Consider the following 22,062-nt stretch of genomic DNA (forward strand, 5'->3'; position numbering starts at 1 on the left):
AACGACATGACTGCCTTTTTAATCAGAACAGAGGATTGTTCTAATTTGGTCTTAAAGAAGCGTCTCTTCCCTAAACAGATGTCTAGAAACCGTTAACTTAAAATTTACATACAGTAGTAATGTATACATATCCATCATCTCACTGTTGGTCTGGATAACAGCCACTAAAGCTTGCAATTTTCTCTGCCTGTTTCCAATAAGACCAATTATACTAGAATCCTACTTTCAAACATCTTGGAAGAAAGTTTGAGGTGTATGGGATGTGCAAGGAGCTCTGATTTAAGAGTTTGCTGAGCCCTTTTCAAGGCTGCTCATGCGCCTTTGGTATCCACCCCTCTCCCAGCTCTCACCTGTAGCTCCAAGAAGTGTAGTAGCATGCACAACAGACACATCCTGTACAAACAGACAAACTAAACTGAGAGAATTAGACAGGATGACCTGTAAGATCCTTTCTAGCTCCAAAGTTCAGTTCCTTCTATCATGATCCAAACACCTTGTATATTGTACATGTTCAATGCCTGTGTGCTGAAGAAAGTTGAAATGCAGGAACCTTGGAGGCAAGGGACTCCTTTATCAAAGTGTCCATGATAGGAAAGAGGAAAGTTCTCCATAGTCTGACATGCATACTCAACTTTTGGAAGAACAAATTTCCAAGAGTTTAAAGCAAGGCTTCATATTTTGAAAGAGAAGTAAGTCCAAGAAGGATAGATTCTAAAAACCCAAATAGAAATGATTTCTCTGGAGAAAAAGAGGGACTTCCCCAAAAGTATAATGTAGATAGTATTCATTTATAAACTCATAATTTATAGATATTAAGTACAAGTTATGAGCTAGGATAGGTAATTTAGGATTGATACAAAAGAAAAGATTGGTTCTTTAAGAAGTGGGATAGAAACAAAAGCTATGCAGAGTTAAGCCAGCATTGAACACTAAGGACAAGATTAAAGGGATTTTTTAGCTATGACAAAGGTAAAAAGGAAGGGCCAAAGAAAGTGCTAATCATCAATGGGATGATGGTGATGGTGACTAGTCTAAACTACTTAGTTCTTATTTATATCTCTTCTTCCATGAAGACTGATCTTTAAACAGGAAAGTTTAAGCTGATATAACACAAATGGGTAACAAGTAGTAGCAAAATGGAGAGGTATGTCTAGTCAACAAACAATCCAGTAATTCAAATGAGCTGCAAATGGAGTCAACACTATAACATGGCAGCCAAAAAAAGCTAATAAAGCTACAGTGATGAAAAGAGGAAGAACTAGGGAGGTAACAGTTCTGTATAGACCACATCTTGGAAGTTGTTTTCAGTTCTAGGCACTGTATTTTAAGAAAGATTGACTTTTGTCCTGTCCAGGAGAAGAAAGTAGGATTCTCAGTATATCAAAGAACATGTCATGTCAACTGAAGGAATGGAGGGATGTTGAAGCCTTGGGAGAAAAATGACAGCTCTCTTCAATGTTTGCAGAATTGTCATGTGGAGAAGAGATTGGGCTTCCCCTGTTCACAGGGAGTAACTGGGAGATATGTAGAGATTACAGAGAGGCAAATTTAGCCTTGTTATTGGGGAAATGTTCCTAACAATTTGAGTTTCCCAAAAGTAGAATGACTTGCCTTAAAAGTGTTGGGTTGGTCCTCTTTGGAAATCTCCAAGTAGGGGCTCAATGACTACATGTCTGGTTTGCTACAAAGGTGATTCAAGTTTAAATACAAATTGTAACAGATGACCTCTCAAGTTTCTTCCAATTCTTTCATTCTATGATTCTGTGAGTGCAACTGAATTTGTTGAGATCAACATTTTACTGTTTATATGCTTTTCATAAATAATTTTCCTAAGTTGTTCTGGTAATTCTTATTTGCCTTCAGCTAAAAAAAATGCTGTCATAATCCAACAAATGGCAAGTAAATGAAATTTGAGAGGGTACTAGATCTATGATAAATTTGATAAAAGAGTATAAAAAAAGCATGAAATGTTTTAAGAAAAGAATCCAAAAATAACTGTGCAGTGTTATAGCTCTCTTGGTAACATACTGAGTATTGAATGTAAATGGGTAAATTTCAAGTAGGAATGGAAAGCAAGAGGTAAATCTGAGGGAAAAAATCTTAAGAAAAACAGGTTTTGTTAACAGACTTTATAGTGGATTATGGTAAAGGAAGATGATTCTTAAAGCCTCTGGAAAATACAATTCTAGAACTACTTTCTAAAATTAAATAGCCAGCTTGAGAGGAAAGATGATGGTTTGATTTTGTGGTGATGGAGGATGCTTTTGCCTGATTCTTGGTCTCAGGGAATAGAAACACAAACTCACAATCCTTAAATATTACACAAGTATAGACTGATAATATACAAACCATGTGTACATATTAGTGAGATTCCAGCATGTTTATGCTAATAAGTTTCTCCAAACACTAAATTTCTCAGCTGTCCTGTTTTCTGAGAGGCAAGTAATACATATAGTATATTCCATTCAAACTGGCCCTGTTCAATACTTCAGACTGGCTATAAGGGGGGACAACAGAGAAGAGTGGTAATACCATTTTATATTCAAAATGGCAAAACAAATTGAAGCCTTCTTCAAATATAACAGTCAAAAGTCAGCAAACTTCAGATACTTTGGAATGCAAGCAGATACCAGCTAAACTATAGTACTCATAAGCACTAGTAGAAATCCTTTGATGTTAGAGAATAGGCTTATAGATTTCATTTATCATTCAAGACTTCCTGTCTTCCACTCCATCTTCTTTCAGGGACAAGGGACCTAATCTGTCCAGGCTATATTAGTGTAACATGCCAGCTGAGTCAACAAGTAGCTAGAGACACATGAAAATAGTACTAGTAAGCAAATGGAGTGAAAGATTAAACAGAAAAAGGATAGATTCAACTCAGCAAATATTTACAAACTTCCCATGAGGAAGCTACGTGGCACAATGGATAGAATACCAGCCCTGGAATCCAGAAGACATGAGTTCAAATCCTGATTTAGACACTGTGCATGGCCCTGGGCAAATTGCTTAACCCAAACTTGTCTCCATTTCCTCATCTGTAAAATGAAGTGGAGAAGAAAATGGTGAACCACTCCGGTGTCTTTATCAAGGAAACCTCACATGAGGTCACAAAGAATTGGATACAACTAAAATGACCAAAGAGATAGCAATAACTGTGTAAAGTACTTTGTCCGATGTAAGGGATGCAGTGATGAATATCATCCAGACTCTGCTCTTTAGGAGGCTACAATACATATAAAGAAATTGTTTGCACAAATAAGAGAGATGTGATAAGCAGAAAAAAACCTAGACAACATGTTAGAAGAAATTTGAGGAGGAAGAAACTGTTTTTAGCTTAGAATGGTGGGAGGTGTTCAGACAAGACTTCATGAAGGAGATGACACCTGGTTTGGCATTGAAGGATAACAGAGGCATAAACAGAAGCAAATGGAGAAGGAAGTCTATACCTTGGATGGGAAGTGGTAGGAACAAAAGCAGAGGGACACAAGAGGCAGGACAGAACAAGATATGGAGAGTAATCTAGTCTGGTTGTATCAAAGAATATGTTTAAGACAATAAAACTAGAAATGTATGTTTAAGCCATATCGACTAGATATTTGAATCACAAGATCAGGATATATGTGAAATTTTGCATTTAGATTCATAGTTCATTTATACAAGTTATTATTCATCCTCCCTTAAAAAAAAAAAAAACTTTACCATATGTCTTAGAACGTATCCTAATTATTGGTTCTAAGGCAGAAGAGTGGTAAAGGACTAGGCAAATGGAGTTTAGTGACTTGCCCAATGCCACACAGCTAGGAAGCATCTGAGGTCAAATTTGAACCCAGGACCTCCAGGCCTGACTCTTGATCTACCAAGCCAACTAGCTGCCTCTGTTGATCTTCCACGTTGAAGAAGACTAATGACATCAGAGGGTGATGGCTTGGCTTGCTTGTGAATAAGATGTAAGTGAGGAAGAATTGCCTAAAGTTGTCAGCTTCATTCTCTCTTCTAGTCATCTAAGTCCAGTGGATAGGATAAAGGAAATCAAGAATAAAAAGAGTTTATGTGAAAGAGAAAAGGCAGAATAGTGTAAGAAGCAAAAAAGAGTATTGTAGAATGATCATATTTGGAATCAGAGGTCCTAGTTTGTCTCAAAGCCTTTACAGAATTCTAGAAGAATTGCTATGCTAAAAGAAGGTTTTAGTTATTTCTCTTTGATTTTCTTTGTCTCTATTCCTTCTGGTGCACTTTTAGAGCTTTACTGGGAGATTTGGGCTCTTCAAGATCTTTTTTTAAATTTTATTTAATTGATTAATTTAGAGTATTTTTCCAGAATTACAAAAATCATTTTCTTCCCCTCCCCTCTCCCAAACCCCCTCCCATATCCAATACACAATTCCACTGGATTTTACACGTGTAGTCAAGAACCTATTTCCATATTATTGGCATTTGCACTATTGTGATCCTTTAGTTTACATTCCCCAATCATATCCCCATTGACGCATGTGATAAAGCAGTTGTTATTCTTCTGTGTTTCTACTCCCACAGATCTTCCTCTGAATATGGATAGCATTCTTTTTCATAAGTCCTTCAGAATTATCCTGGATCATTGTATTGCTGCTAGTTGAGAAGTCCATTAAGTTTGATTGTACCACAGTGTATCAGTCTCTGTGTACAATGTTCTCCTGGTTCTGCTCCTTTCACTCTGCATCAGTTCCTGGAGATCATTCCAGTTCATTATTCCTTTGAGCACAATAGTATTCCATCACCATCAGATACCACAATTTGTTCAGCCATTCCCCAATTGAAGGACATACCCTCGTTTTCCAATTCTTTGCCACCACAAAGAGCATGGCTATGAATATTCTTGTACATGTCTTTTTCCTTATTATCTCTTTGGGGCACAAACCCAGCAATGCTATGAGTAGGCAGTCTTTTAGCATTCTTTGGGCATAGTTCCAAATTGCCTTCCAGAATGGTTGGATCAATTCACAACTCCACCAGCAATCAATTAATGTCCCAACTTTGCCACATCCCCTCTAACATTTATTGCTTTCCTTTGCTGTCATGTTTGCCAATCTGCTAGGTGTGTGGTGGTTCCTCAGAGTTGTTTTGATTTGCATTTCTCTGATTATAAGAGATTTAGGACATTTTTTCATGTGTTTATTGATAGTTTTGATTTCTTTATCTGAAAATTGCCTATTCATGTCCCTTGCCTATTTATCAATTGGGAAATGGCTTGAATTTTTGTACAATTGATTTAGCTCTTTATAAATTTCAGTAATTAGACCTTTGTCAGAGTTTTTTGTTATGAAGATTTTCTCCCAATTTGTTGCTTCCCTTCTAATTTTAGTTGCATTGATTTTGTTTGTACAAAACCTTTTTAATTTAATATAATCAAAATTATTTATTTTACATTTTGTAATTTTTTTCTAATTTTTGCTTGGTCTTAAAATCTTTCCTTTTCCAAAGATCTGACAAGTATACTATTCTGTGTTCACCTAATTTACTTATGGTTTCTTTCTTTATATTCTAAATCTTAATATGTTTTGATCTTTCTCAATATACTGCAACTTGCTACCTATATGATCACAGGTAGGCATTTAACCTCTCTTGACATCAGTTTCCCTATCTGAAGACTGAAGAAATTGGACTACATGATTTCTAAATTCCTTTTCAGTATTTAGAAAAAAAGGTGACAGAAACCATGGTAGTGACTGAATTTAGTAAAGAAATAATTGTTGAAATTTAAAATCAGCAAGCTAAGGACAAAGGTTTGAGGGGCATCCACTATTTAGGAAAAGAGAGGTATGACTGTAGTTAACAAAGGTAATGAGGAAGAAGGAACAGTCCAAAAAGGTAGGAATGTGAACAAAAAAGTTCTTTGTAATGGAAGTCAAAGATTGAAAAAGGTTCAATGTGAAGTCCATAAAGATATAGCTACAGCCAAAGGACTCAGAGATTACACAAGTTGATTGTTATACTTTTTGTGATCATTTATATATATGAGAAATGAGCAAATCCTTCAAATCAGGACTTGATTTATTGTTTTGTTAATTATCTAGACTTAAGAAAATGGAGAAAATTATAAGCAGATTAAACTTAAGATAAAATGTTAAAATAAAACTTAACTGAAAAACTTAAAAGTTTAAACTTAAAATGTCATATATATATTAGATATTTAACATTTACCACAATACCCTTAAGTCTTTATTTTTAAAAAAAATGTTAAATGCCACAGAGAAGTAAAGAAAGTGAAGAACTAAGGCCATTGAGAGGCAGCTAGGTGGCACAGTGGATAGGGAGTCAGGAGGACCTGCAGTCCAATCTGGCCTCAGATACTTCCTAGCTGTATGACCCAGGGCAAGTCACCTAGCCTCATTTGCCTACTCCTTCTGTCTTAGAATTATTACTAAGAAAAAAAGAGGTTGTTGTTTTTTTAAACTAAGGTCATTGGATATATCAAAAAGTTCGATGATGACCTTAAAGAAATCCATTACACTAAAGTGACACAAGGATTCAGGGAGCTAGGAAATGGAAGAAACTGGGATCAACTGTATGTTCCATGGGACCAAAGGATGAAAGGGACTTCAGAGATAATCCAGTCTAATCCTCTTATTTTGCAGAAAAAGAATTTGAAACCTAGGAAGGATTGCATGAATTGTCAAGTCATGTAGGTAATAGATATACAAAGTAAGGTTTGAACCCAAATTTAATAGCAAACAGGAGAGAAAGAGAAGCTACTAGAACTGGAAAGTGGGCAATGGAAATGCCATAGAAAACTTTCCTAAATATTAAATGACTCTTAAACTAAAATGCATGGAGGAGCCAAAGGTAAACACTATTCTCACAGATGGTTTTATTTCCTGTGTGGAACATGTTACATCACCACTCTGACTTGTGGATTAAATAGATAATGGTCTGGTATACATAAATCAAAATTATACAACCTATTTTTTTCTTAAAACACAGGGCTTAAAAACAAAAGCATGTAGAATATTTGCACATAAATAGACATGCATGTTAATGTTTTGAAGTTTTTTATCAAACCTGATATAGCTAAGATAATCTAGGTGTTTGAACATTCCCAAATCTTTGTTCTCAAAGATAAAACTAGCTATAGGTAAATCCTATCAGAAACAAATATTCTAATCTTCTTTCTTCCTATCCTTCAGTTTAAAAAAAAAAAAGCTAAAAACTAATAAGAGAGGATCTTATAAAGGATAAATTGTGTTTATTTGTATATTGACTAGGTTCCTCAAGATGAATGGAGTGGGTACACCCCTCGTGGAGGCAAAGATGATGAGATCCCTTGCCGAAGAATGCGCAGTGGCAGTTATATTAAAGCAATGGGGGATGAAGACAGTGGTGACTCAGACACCAGTCCCAAGCCTTCCCCAAAGATTGCGGCCAGAAGAGAGAGCTATCTCAAGGCTACACAGCCATCTCTTACAGAACTCACCACACTCAAGTAAGATGGCATAACCCTATATTCTTGTAATGCATATTTGTATGGTACCAGCTGCAGTGCAAATTTTGCATTCAAAATGCTTGTGGGGGAGGAAGGTGGAATGGGGAGAAATGCAGAACACAATGGCATGTTAAATGATGTTGTCGTGTACATACCAATTTTTCCTTTCCCTGGGTCTGATTCCGTGTTTATCCTAGTATCTTCAAGGGCAAGCCCTATCCAGATAATGTATTATGAATCATTAGCATTCAAAAAGGAGGACTTGAATTTTTAAAAGTGCTTGTGAAAAAGATATAAAATGGCAGAACAACTAGAAGAATCAAAATATTCCTCTTCTGCCAAGTTGATTCAGCCACTACATCTGCATCTTTAAGATTCCTTGAGAATTTCAGTTAATTACTAAAGTATGATTATTCAGGAGGATTTTGAATAAGGTAGTCATTGTTTTGGTCATTGAAAGAGATGTGAAAGTTCTTGAAAGGTATTCTTCAAGTTTGGCACTTGACAGAAAATGTATTTTTTAAGTATTCAAAAAAGGCTATTTTATGTTTTCAAAAATTCAACTACAAGTGGCACTTATGTCAGTCATGTTTAATATAAATGGAAAACAATAGTGATAATGAAACTATTCAAAATCCTATTATTCTAAGCAAGATTTGGTTTAACTTTGAAAACTTGGTGGCATTAAATTGGAAGTCTGATTGCATATTGAAGGTAATATTATCCATTGAATGAAGGGAAGAAATTGTATTATAATGTAAAAAACAGCAGCAGTTTTTTTTTAAAATTTCATAGAATAGTGGTTTTGATGCAGTGGTATCTTGGGGAAACAACATGCTGTACTTTGGAGAAGAAACTTTAATAAAAATTCGACCAGTATACAAAGCAAGAGAAAAGAAAAATAAGCCAGAAAACTGGTCAAGAACATTTTAAAAAATAGCTGTAGGTTGTGGCAGGCATCCATTTAAGAAGTAAAACTCAGTATTGGTTAAATTAAAAAGAAAGGAGAGTACCTCCAGAGCCCCACTGAATTTCTTTCTCAGGGGAACTGGAAGTGAAATGAACTTCAGATCATCCTAGTTCCTTCCATGTTTTTCATCTCTGACATTCACAAACAGACCACAGAAGGGAAGCTTTTCTTCTTTTTTCTTGGCTTATAGTTTCCTCCTTCCTTGTATTATTGGTTTATTATCTCTGAATAGCACAACATGAAGACCAAGTGCCACTTAAACAGAAGATGTCCCCAAACCATTCCTTTCAAATAAGCACATCCATGCAGAGATGCAAATAACGCATGCTACCCACGCTGGTCAAATCAGCTGAAATAAAATTATTGCAGACATGCAAAAGTCCTCCTCCAGCAAACCTTCCATTTTCTTGTGGCTAAAAATTTCCAGCATTAGAGTTACAGATGGTTCAAACACAAGCAGTAAGGCATTATCCCCAGAAAGCAACAACAGGACAAAGGGGGTGTGAGGTTTTAAATAAGTCACAACCACTCTAGGCTACTATTCTTCTCAATGAAGAAAATGGACTAAATGAACTCTGAGGTCTAGGATTCTTTCCCTTCCTATCAAATGAAACAATGTAGGTCAAATGTTTTGTAAATCTTAAGCCAGCTAGAGAAATGTCAACCATTTCTTTAATGAAAAAAGGATTTATTAAGCACTTGCAATGTGCACAGTATTGTGTTAAAAACTATACAAAAGAAATGTCAGACCATTCCCTGCTCTCAGGGAGCTCACATTCTAAAGGGGAGAGACCACACCAATGTGAGGTTTCCAATGCAAGTCATTGCTCAAGAAATGTCAACTATTATCATCATTTAGACCGGATCTTATTAACACCTAAGAATCCCAAATCTGTGCAAAGTACAGCAAATAGACTTAGCTCTCAAAGGGATAAACAGATAACAAGGAAGATAAGCAAGCAATCACTAGATATGATCAAAGGTAGAATAAAATAAGTGCATTAAGAAACATAGAAAGTGCTACAAACATTTGGTGGATGGAGAGATTGTTCCTAACTAAGGCAGTGGGTAAAATTAGGGAAAGCTTTATGGATGGTGTAGTTTTTGAGATAGGTCTTGAAATATGAGATTTCAACTGATATAGATCAAGAAGAAACTAGATTTTTAGATGAACTTGATATTTTGGGCACCAAGAGAAGGGGATGCATGTAAGGTAACCTTAGAAGGATCAATCATACAGCAACAAGTTCTAGTGAAGAGAGACTCAAGATCCAGAGCCCTAGAGGAGACCTTGATTGATAACACCTGAAATGTGTCTTAAAGGATAGCAAGGATTACAGGATGCAAAGATCAGTCAATCAATAAACATTTATTAAGCACCTATCATGTATCAGGCACTGTGTTAAGTACTAAGAATACAAAAAAAGTGAGGAAAGAGTTCATTCCAAACATAGGGAACAACTTGTGAAAATGTGTATAGCCAAGAGCTGAATTATTGAGAGAGAGAGAGAGAGAGAGAGAGAGAGAGAGAGAGAGAGAGAGAGAGAGAGAGAGAAAGGAAGGAAGGAAGGAAGGAAGGAAGGAAGGAAGGAAGGAAGGAAGGAAGGAAGGAAGGAAGGAAGGAAGGAAGGAAGGAAGGAAGGAAGGAAGGAAGGAAGGAAGGAAGGAAGGAAGGAAGGTAGGAAGGAAGGAAGGAAGGGAGGGAGGGAGGGAGGGAGGGAGGAAGGAAGAGAGAACCAACAAGACAATTTGGCTACAATAGAGAATGAGCAAAAAGGAGCAATATGAAATGATTGGAAAAGTAACTGAGAGTTTGGATTGTGTGAGTAATTAAATGCCACCAAAAAAGCATTAAGGAACCACTAAAAGTTTTTTTTTTTTTTAATTTGGGTTTTTTTGGTGTTTTAGAGGATCTAAAACATTGTCAGATCTATGTTTTAGCAATATCCATTTGGAAGCTAAAATAGCTGAATTAGAGAGGAGAAAACCTGGAGGCAGGAAGATCATTTAGGAGGCTTTCATAATAATTCATTTGTTTCTTGAATATACCTTCACCCACCTTAACATTTCATAGAATCAAAATTCATCACTGAAAGATACCATGGAGGAAATTGTAATCTAGGATGTCCCAAAAGCCAATGCAGTTTTAAGATATTAAAACATAAAACATTTAAATACCATCACAAAGTTTATAAATCATTTTATATACATTATCTGTACTGCAAACATTATCATTCCTGTGTCATAGAAGAGATAACAGACTCAGAGAAGATAGGTGGTCTGTCCATGGTCACAGAGCTAAAAAGTTTGAGAGGCCAAATACAAACTCAGTTCCCTCCTGAAGTTTAGGATTGTTTCTACCAGGCCTTTCTAGTCTGGCCATGTCAATTCATAGATAAGGAAATTGAGGTTTAGTCTAGTAAATTAGGATTTGCTCAAGATCATACAGGTATTTCTTGGGAGAATCCAATCTGCAAAAAAAAATCCCCTGGTTTCTAATCTAGCTCTTTTAAGTATTTTTTTATTACCAGGACTTTATATTTTATCCCTTAACTCTTGGCCTTAGCCTCTGAAATCACCTTAATGATTTCAATCAGGGTCATTTAAATGTTTCCTTGTATGCAACTTGATCTTTCCTATGTTATATAGTAAATATTTCTAGTGTAATTTTCAAATTAAAAAGTATAATAAAAGTGTATATCAAAGAATAAGTGCATTCTACAGATACAAAAATTCTGAGTTGGAACAATCCATCACCAATTTTGTGGGGTTTCTTTCTTAATGATGTTTTGACTGAAAATCATTATTCCTGTACAGGTTTGATATAGTTAGTACCTCATGAGAAAAAGATCTCCATAACTGAGGAATTATCATTTCCCCAAAGAGAAGACTATATTTATATTCCTACTTATCTGACATTTAAGTCAACTTTTTTTTCCTCTTTCCTCCTCAACAATTCACAGCTTTAATGACTCAGATCCATGATAACTAAAATTAGTGAAAGTGGGATTAGGGCAACTTTTTTTAAGATCTTTGATTCCTATTACCTCTCAGAAATATTGGGGAGATAGTATTATTAGACTTCTTTTTGCCTTTTCTCCTTTCTTTTTCTTTGTCTATTTTCTAGAGGCTATTAAGTAAACACATATTTGTTGGACATCAACCATATGTCAGTTAATTTCTTGATAGTTGTTTAATAGCTGATAGTGGTTTAATGCATTAGTTTTCCCATGAAGTATTTCCATTTTAATACAGAACTCTTGAAAACCCAAAGAAATGATCCTTTAGTAGTACTTTTAGCCATCCAGAGATTCTAGACTATGGTACCCATGTCACTGCCTACTGAAAAGTCTAATAAAAGATTTCTTACAGAACTAGGACTATTCATAGGATTATAAGGTTTTTTTTTAATTAACAAGTAATGTATTTATTTTCTCTTCCTTTTTACCCCATCCCATTTTTTAAACTTTGTAACAAATGTGCACAATCAAGCAAAAATAATTCCTGAACTGATCATGTCCAAAAATGTACATCTCATTCTGCATCTTGAGTCCTTCTCCATTAGGAGGTAGATAACATGCCTTCCTCATTAGTCCTCTGGAATTATGTCTAGTTACTTCAATGATGAGAATTTTTAAGTCTTTCAAATTATTTGTCTTTGCAACATATTAGTCTCATTTTATAAGTTGTTTTCCTGTACATCTCTTAATTCTGCATCAATTTGGACAAGTCTGCCCAGCATTCTCTGAAATTGACCCTTTTATCATTTCTTATAGTGCATATTATTCCATTACAGTCATATGCCATAACATGTTTAGCTGTTCCCAAGTTGATGGATAGTCCAGCCCCTTAGTGTTCTAGTTCCTTACCAATACAAAGAGAGCTGCTATAAATATTTTTGCATATATGTATTCTTTTCCTCTTTGTTTGAGGATCATTTTAGAGCATGAAGGGAGGAGACCATCTATTCCAATCTCCTTATTTTACAGAAGAGGAAACTGACTTAAACAAGGTCACACAGCTAGTTGTATCACATTGCCTCTCCTCTTACTGAGAAGATTTATAGTTCATATAGTTTTTTAATAGCTTGAAAAACTATCCAAATTTTACCTCTAAATGAGAATTTTTTATGGAAGAAAGAGAGTGAAGAGTCTTTTAGAGTACTATAAAGTCAAAATCAAAATCTTCTGTCAATGTGTAGCCTAGATGGTATTATATTAAATATTGCTATATTGTAATTCAGTCACAATTTTAGGAAATACCTCAGAAGTAAATAAGAATTGAGTGCAAACTATACTCTAGATATGAACATTCAGAATTGATATGACTCATCCCCAATTTTGTAGTCAATCAGAGGAGTGATGACCAGAATGATGAAGATTTGGGGCCCTGGTAATTCTATAAATCTCTACTTAGCAGGAAATAATTCTCACTGGGATGAAATCATAGCTCAGAAATTCCTAGGATAATTAAGAGCTTGAAGCACGTAAGTCTTCAAGGCTTCTTCCAATTTAATTCAACTTAACAAATGTTTATTAAGCACCTACTAAATGCTAGGCAAAGAGTATACAAAGATGCAAATGGAAATAGACTCTGCCCTCAAATAACTCAAAGCCAAACTGTTTCCTCCTCTGCCTCCAACACAGGAATGAAAATATTTCCTGTGGGTGGGAGAGTAATCAATTGTCTAAAACATTTGAGGTTTTTTAAGTTCTTCTGATTTTGGCCAGAAGGAGTCATCCCTTTTTTGGTTTATTTATCAGTAGTTATGCCTGTGTCCCTAGAAAAGTAGACCTTGAATACTACAGTGTTTGCCCATGTGCCTCCAAATAATCTCTGCATTGTTAAATTAAGCTTGTCCTACTTAATTGACTCAAGTCTGTCAAATACTCTTGATCTTTGGTTGCATTTTTTCCCTTGGATTTCTGATACTACTCTGGTTTGTGTTTCCTCATCTGTACAATGAAGGGGATATAGCAAATATAGCAAATAAATTCCCTTCCAGTCTGTTAGTCAATGAACCTCATCATCATGTCATGAATCCTTTGTATTCTCGAAGGCTGTGCCAAGGCAACAAACTTTGGCAGTTCTTACCAAACTGGAAAGGCATCAAGTATGAGCCTAAGGACCAGTCTAGTTAAGTATAGAAAAAGACTAATAACCAAAAAAAAAGAATGTTCTCCAGGTAAAAAATTTTTTAAAAACAAAGCAAATCTTAAACCAGGTAACAATTTTTAAAAAACAAAGCAAATCTTAAACCAGCTACTAAAATGTTTGTAATGAATATCATCAATGAAATTCCATATCATTTGAAGTATTTGGAGAAGAACCACACATAGGAGTAGTAGCTAGGTGGCTCAGTGAATAGAGAACCAGGCATGGACCAATAGGTCCTGTGTTCAGATCTGGCCTCAGATACTTCCTAACTGTGTGACCCTGGGCAAGACCTATTGCCTACCCCTTACCACTCTTCTGCCTTAGTATTGATTCTAAGATGGAAAGTAAGGGTTTTTTAAAAAGAGCTATTAATAACTGTCTTTAAACAGATAACTTATTCAATCTCTCTGGGTCTCAGTTTATTCATCTGTAAAATGAAAGAAGTTTAACTGGATGATCTCTAATTGATTATCCAACCCAGACTTTTTATACAACTGAGGAATCAATGAAGTAAGAGGAAGAGACAAACACATTAAAGCTTGTGAATGAGAAGTTCTCTATTCTTTTGAATTCTCTTAATTTCTTAACAATAAAGATTTAAAATGAGAAAACTCAATATCAGAGTCCTGAAAATGTGCCCTTTTGCTGGAGTTCCCTTTTTTTGTAATCTTTGTGTGGGTTTTTCTTCTTTCTCTCTTTTGAGACACCATATCCTCTACTGATCTTCACATGCCACGCTTTCCCTCCTACCTACCTACTGTTCCTCATGTTCCTTCTCTTACCAGAAAGAAAAGAAGGGGGGAAAAGTATATGTTAGAAGAAGGTGCCCTTTTTGCCCATCTAGATCTTAAGTTTTGTGAAGTAGCTTATTTTCTCTGATTTTATCCTAATGCCTCCTACTCCGCCAACCCTTGGTCGTGTTAAGTTGTACATGTCACATGCTATTATCAAAAAAGTAAAAGGTCACAATTTGATACTACAGATTTCTGTTTCAATCTCCAGAAACATTATCCACATTTTGGAATTTGTGGACAAAGTTTCCGACTCAACTCTGGCTACAGCCTCTGTACCATCTGCTATAAAAGGTGAAGAATTTAAATGAAGGAAAAGTATCATATTTTTTTCTCAGGCATAACCCAAAAATTCTTCCTCCATTTTTCTGGGGAAATTACTGCTTAATAATAAGTAGAATAAGCAGCTTATTCATATGGTTTCAAATGCTTCCCCCAAAAAAAGTCATCCCTCAATACTATAGCACCCAGAAAAAAGGTTTTCCAGTCAAAGATAATCTTTCTGGCTCCAAAACCCTATGATTCTGGTGGTAATATATGTGAGATTTGGTAATATCTTGATTTTGATAGGGTATAAATGATTGTAATGCAATTTAGGCATTATGAAATCACTTTTATAATGAGTTAGAAAGAACTGGATTCAGCCTGCTTGACAGATAATCTGTGCCTATAGGAAAAAGGAGATAGCTTAGGAAATGAAATATAGATGCTTTGTCATAAAATGGGAAGTTTCAGAAGGAATATATAAGAAGTGACCAAAAGAATAAGAAACCAAGGTCAAACTTGCCAATGAACTGATTGAGGTTGCCTGGCATTGGCACTGGGGGGTAAGGGAGGGGGGGGAATGGAAAGCTGGATGAGTCATCAGAGATATGTGCCCAAAAAGGATATTTCTATGAGTGGCCAGTGGAATACTCTCCTAATCTCTCTGTCAGCTTTGAGAACAATTCTGGCTTGGAACTTAAGGGTGAGCATCAGGATCAGGCAAAAAAAAAAACTATCAAATTCTGAATTAGACTGTGAACAAAGCATCTACCCTCCTAGGGTATGCTTCCTTCCCAAATGCAGGCACACCTAAGGTGAGCTCCCTCACATTGTCCCATTCCTTAGGCACAAAAATTTCTAGTGATGGCTCTGGAGAGATCTAGTAAGAATGAAATGCTCTAGAAAAGAGTTAAACTAACTTGGGAGTAAAAGAGAGAACAATAATCTCTTCAGAACCTAACAAGGGAGGAAAATCTGATTTCAAATTCCCATTCTACTACTAACTCTCTGTGCTAAGCAAGGCATTTTATCTATCTGGGCCTTAATTTACTCATCTATAAAATGATCAAATTGAACTAGATACTTTCTAGTCTACTATTTCTGTTCCTAAACCCATTTCCATACTTCTGCCCAGAATGTCCTCCATGCTGGAATCATCCCTTCCTCACTTCTGTCTCTTAGAATCTCAGGTTTTCTTTAAAACTCAGGTCAAATATCACATGCAAAAGATCTTTCTTGTTCTGCTACTGCCTTTGCCTCTTAAAAAAAAAAAAACACCTTACATTCCCTCCTAGTGAAAACTCTAGGACAGAAGGGCAAGGGCAAGGGCTAGACAAGTGAGATTAGGTGACTTGTCCAGGGTCACAGAGCTAGGAAATGTCTGAAACCAGTTTTGAACCCAGGTCCTGGGACTTAATCCACTGTGTCACCTAGGTAACCCTAGTGCCTTTGCTTTTAAACTTTGCTTTCATCTACCATATATATATATATATAGTGCATGCTATATTATTTTATAGTAAAATATTAGCTCCTTTATTGGGTATAACATATTGCTTTTCTTTCTCTTTTTTCCCCCAGCACTTAGTATAGTGCCTGGGACATAGGAAGCCCTTAATAAATGGGCAGATCCCAAAGCTGACTAGTACTGAGGGACCATAGAATGTATTGTGCATATTATTAACATGTAAGAGGAAGGTTGTGAAGAACTTTAAATACCAAATATTTAATCCTAGCAGTAAAAGTGAACCACTTCAATTTATTGAGTAGGGGAGCAATATGATGGGACCTATGCTTTAGGAAACTCATTTTGGCAGCTGTGTGGAGGATGTGTTTGAGGAGGAAGAAACTTGAGGCAGTGAAAGCAATTAGGAACCTATTGCAATACTCAATAATAGAAAATCACAGTTGGAAAGAACAGGAACTGTGAGGTCCAACACAAGCCTTCCTGCAGTCTTCACCTAAAGACCTCAAGTGAAGAGGAGGGGGAAGAAGAGAACAGGGAACATATTGCCCCCTGAGGCAGCCTATGCCACTTTTGAATAGCTCTAAATGTTAGATAGTTTTTCTTAACTTTTTTCTTGGCCTTTTTACAACTTTTAAGCATTATTCCTAGTTTTCCCTCTGCGCCATACACACGGTGATCCTTCTTTTCCCCACCTCAAGGTAATTATTATCTCCCTCCTTATGTCTTCTTTTCTAGGCTAACCCTCCCCAATTTCATCAACTAACCCTCAGTTTTCATGTTCTTAGGGCCCTTCACCATCCTGGTTTCTTGGTCTCCAAGGTCATCAATGTCCTTGCTTAAATGTTGCACCAGTACTGAACAGAGTACCTTAGGTTTGGTCTGCCTAGGGAAGAGTACAGTGAAATACTCACTTTCCAGGACTGGATAATGTTACTTGCTCAAGTCAGTGTAATACTGCATTGACTTTTTTGGATATCGGATTACATTATTGATTTATATTGGGTTTGCAGCCCACTGAAACCCCAAGGTCTTTTTCCATTGGCCTGCTCTCTAGCCAAGATTCCCTAATATTTACTTGTGAGGCTGAATTTTTAAATCTGTTAAACTTCTCATCAGATTCAACCCAATATTTTAGCCTATAAAGATATTTTTAGATCCTTACTCTGTCTTCCACTATATTAGCTACCCCTACCAATTTTGTATCGGTTACAAATTGGATAAGCATGCCATCTATCTATGTCTTTATCCAAATCATTGATGAAAATCATATATTTTTGCAGTATATAATGGTGATGGAATAATTGTACTTAATGAATAATGAACTGCTTAAGATTTCTATATAAACTGGAAAATACCTCCATGAGGTAGAGTATGTGGAGTAAAATAAACAGAACCAGGAGAATACTTTGCAGTAACTGAGAACACTATTGGACAATCAAATGTAATAGACTTTTCTACTAGCAGCACTGCAATGATCCAGGACAATTCTGAGGGACTTATGAGAAAGAAAGCTATCCACATCCAGAGGAAGAATTTGAGGGTAGAAATGAAGAAAACATGATTTATCACTTGTTTATATGGGTATGCAATTTGAAGTTTAGGTTTTAAAAGATTATTACAAAAATGAATAAAATTGAAATAAGATTTGAGTGATAACATATGTATAACCCAGTAAAATTGCTTGTCAACTCCAGGAGGGAAGAGGGAAGAGGGGAGGGAGACAATAAGAATCATGTAACCATGGGAAGAAAATCAATAAAAAGAAATTTTTTTAATTAAAATACTAATTTTTTATTTTATTTTAAAATAAATTGTCACTTTTTAAAAAGTTTTTCATTTTAAATTTATTTAACTTAAGCACAAAATTAATGATAGTTCCCTAGAACACTCCATTGGAGACCACCATCTTTTACAATTACAAAATGTAATATATATGCACAGAAACTCATAATGTTAGTTATTTTGTCTTTAAGTGTAACCCTATGTAGATAAGGCAAATTAAAATTAACAAATTAACATCTTGTGTTATATATTTCATATCATGTTACCATCTCCTGCTATTCTATTACCTTGGCATAAACTTCAGTCTAGATAGCAGTCTCCTCCAGGCACTCTTTGTTTTAGCTCATTTTTTGTTACTGTCTCAACTTTTTGTCCCATCCCTTGGAATTGCTACCCTTTTCTACCCACTGTTTATCTTCTGTCTCTAATTCCAAGCTGAACCACTCTCTCCTATCTACCTCCCAGAGTCATCAGAGAGATTAAACAAGATAAAATTTGAAAGTGGGTAGCACAGTGTTTAGCACATAGTAGGCTTTCTAATGTTTATTTCCTTCCTTCCTCTCTTTCCTAGGTCTAGTTCCCTAGGAAATAGGGCCCTTTCTTTCTTTGGACTCCAGGTCTACCCTATTTATATTATAGCAAAAATCTTCTTATAGTCATCTAAATTCCAAATTAGTGTTTCCTCAGGACTCTCCTTGCAAAAATTTAGAAAGCTGAAATTGTCCATTCTGGGCATATGGCATACCACCTAGATCTTGTCACCTGAGCTTGCTCTCATGCTTTATTCATCCTTTTCTCTACTTTTGAACTTATAGATACTCTAATCGGTCCCAGTTCTTTCAAGACTTCCAACTCTGAGTATTAGCAGCCAACTGAGCATCAGAGAGCTCCTATCTGCCAGGTACAAGTTAACATATAAAAATATCATTCTTCCAACCCTTCTCTAGCATTCTCTGCCTTCTCCTTTACATCATTAGCCTCCTCAAAACCCAGTGCTTACATTGTATGGTGTTCAGGGTCTCCGTGAACCCTCCGTGACTAGGGAGGAAACGGTTTCTACTATGAGGTATCGCTCTTCCTCTTCCTATGAGAAGAGTAGCCTGTCCAGCCTGGTGGCAGCAGAAGCTAAGTGTCTGAGAAACCTGCCTAGTCCAGTCCAACGGCAGCTGAGTATGAGGAGGCAGCCCAACAGCCATTTTCTGGGATAATGATAACTCATATTTAAGCAGCAATTTAAGGTTTAGTAAATTCTTTTCTTATAGCAACCCTGTGAGATAGGTAAGCTCCATGAATTTAATCAGCTTACCCAGAATCATATAGCCAGTAAATTCCAGAGCCAATATTCAAACCCAAAGCTTTCAATTCCAATCCCCATGTTCTTCCCCCTACACCACAATAGTTCTCTACTAAAATGAGATTATAGACATGAATCACACAACCATGGGAAAATACTTTAAAATAAATATTTTAAAATAAAATAGAAATAATAAACTCATAAACTTAGAGTGGGAAATAACCTAAAAGGCCACTGAGCCTTATCTCCTCATTTTAGAGTTTAAGAATCTAGACCAATAGAACTTTAAGTACTTGTCCAAGGTCACACAAATAGGAAGCTGAAAGAGCCAAATTGTTTGACTCCAAATCCTTCTATTCCATCCACTATGCCATTTTTCTCAAATCCAGTTACTTCTTTTGTAGGAACAGTGCTGTTCAGGAAGTCAGACAAACTGCCTGGATGAATAGAGCATCTCCACTTTAGTTTAGTGCATCCTTTCCTAGTCTTCTCCAATTTTAATGTTAAATGCTAAAGCAAGGTTTGCTTTCTTATCCTCAAAATTCCCAAAGTGGGCTAATCCTCTGAATAGTCTTCTTGAACTTTTTGCCTTTTCCATATGGCATCACTTTTTTTCTCAAAAAGAAAAAAAATGTAACTGACATCCCAAGGAATGAAGCCAAATCTCTATTAACTCACATTTGTACCAGGATATTGGCATCAGTTCTGTCATGTCATTCCTGACCCAGAATGAAAGAGGAACTGGACAATTGGTACTAGGTGGGAGGGTGTAGCTGGTCAAAAAGTTTTCATCTGTTCCTAAGGCCTTAAGGACAGAAAAAAGAACCAAAATATGGCTACTTTCCATGAATTGCTGAGGAAATAATTTCATTCCTATCCCTTTTGATATATGAATTGAGAGGTGGGATTGGGGTTCTTGATGTGTGTTATTATATCTATATAACCATATGAACACATATGATTCTATGGGAACACAGGGGCAAGAAAAGTTTGTGTACATGTTTGAAATCAACTAGATAGAGCAGTAGATAGAGTGCCAGACCTGGAGTCAGGAAGACTCATCTTCCTACATTCAAATCTGACCTCAGATACTTATTAGCTCTGTGACTCTGGGCAAGTCACTATTTGCCTTGGTTTCTTCTTCTGTAAAATGAGATAGATAAAAACAATTGTCAAACTACTCCAGTTTGGGTCAAATCATTTGAAGTTAATGCCAAGAAAATTAAAAAGGGAGTCACAGAATTGGACATTGCTAAAAATGATTGAATAACAATTAATAATCTCAGGTATGGCCATCTGGCTTAGAGCCCTGAATTCTTTTATTCTTTTTTTCTTCTAAGGTAACAAATGACTTGCAATTGTTCGTTAGTGGAAGGATGAAAAAAGAATCATAGAATTTTAGAACTGGAAAAATCCTTTTGGATCTTTCTCACCTTTTTACAGATGAGGAAATTGAAACCCAAACGGATCTTTCACACTAGTAACGAAGTTAAACTAAAACCTAAGTTTCTTGAGTTTCAGGCCAGTATACTCTCTAAGGCCATAAGGATTCTAGAGTCACATCAGTAAGTATTCACTGAATACCTGTTAGATTTCTAGCATGTTACTGCTGCTCTGAGGATACAAAAACTCCTTGCGGAGCTTATAATCTTATGGAGGAACAAAAACATATATAAATTAATAGAGAATAATTCAAGGCAGTATTGTAATTTGCCATGAGAGAATGCAATATACTGTATGGAGGTACCTTCTTTGAATTAAGGTGGATCTGTATAATCATGAAAACTCTTTAGGTGCTACTTATATGAATTAGGATTTTAAAAGGCAAGCCCAATAACTATATAGTGTATAAGAGGGAAAGACCAGAAGGAAAGGAATGAATTTGAAAGACTGTCTCAGAAGAAGATGAGATGGAACCCATCTGTCATCGGGGGAGGTGGGGAGGGGGATGGTATCGAACTCTCCAGCCAAGCTCAAAAGGGCAGCAGTTGGGAAGCTAAAGTTCTTTTCTCCATGGTCTGAAGGGAGAGGGAACTAGCCTTTTGCTGTGAAGATTATACACATCTCTTAATCTTTTTACCTGAGCAACAGAAGATCTTATCTTTCATTGATGATACCTTTAAGATAAAGACTTTTCCCTTAGGGGAAACCTAGAGCTTATTTTAAAGACTTCCTGATTCAAACCCCTAAGATCATGTGTATAGGGAAATAGCTAAGGATTTCCTCTTTCCCTCTATTCTCATTACACTTCAACCTTTTTTACTCCCAAAAAATGATTTTTACTAGAGACTCACCCAGATTCAGTGTGTTAGGAGGGGAATTTCAAAGAACATCATCGAAAGAAGAAGGGGCTGGGGGGAATTTGATTTACCATTTCAGCTCTAGTCAGACTTGTTAACAGCACTGCTTGGGGAAGGGGAGGAAGAAGTAGTGCTACCTTATATTTATTTGCCCAAGTATCTGGCAACTTTGGTTCCTTCTCAATTTCCCCACTAATACAATTTTTCCTCTCCCTTCAGACCATGGAGAAAAGAACCTTTATCTTCCCAACTACTGCCCTTTTGAGCTTGGCTGGAAAGTTCCATACCATCCCCTGATGGCAGCTGGGTTCCATCTCATCTTCTCCTGAGATAGTCTTTCAGATTCAATATTTCCATTGCTCCTGTTCTTTCCCTCTTATGCAAAATCTTGCTCAGATGGCATTTCACCCAATGCCTTTAGTCAAAATGGAGGAAAAATTTTCATGGGTACTCTTATAGAGGGCAATCACATCCTTTACAATAGAAAGAGGGAAGGGAGAACTGGAGAAAGAAAGGGAATAAGCAATATATTGGCACATACTATGTGCCAGGTTCTGTGATAAGCACTTTTTTTTAATAA

The 22,062-nt window shown here is 36.1% G+C and overlaps 1 protein-coding gene across 9 annotated transcripts in view; it reads left to right on the top strand.

The window, feature by feature from the left end:
• DLGAP1 (DLG associated protein 1) overlaps nt 1–22,062 on the top strand; it is a 1,166,486-nt gene that overhangs the window by 808,899 nt on the left and 335,525 nt on the right. For all 9 annotated transcript variants that reach the window (XM_001364232.4, XM_007487658.3, XM_056820788.1 and 6 more), the window contains one exon: nt 7,242–7,459. In XM_001364232.4, the coding sequence (XP_001364269.1) occupies nt 7,242–7,459 (218 nt within the window). The remainder of the gene's footprint in view (nt 1–7,241; nt 7,460–22,062) is intronic.

This window comes from Monodelphis domestica, chromosome 3 (genome assembly GCF_027887165.1).
Source record: "Monodelphis domestica isolate mMonDom1 chromosome 3, mMonDom1.pri, whole genome shotgun sequence".
NCBI lineage: Eukaryota > Metazoa > Chordata > Mammalia > Didelphimorphia > Didelphidae > Monodelphis > Monodelphis domestica.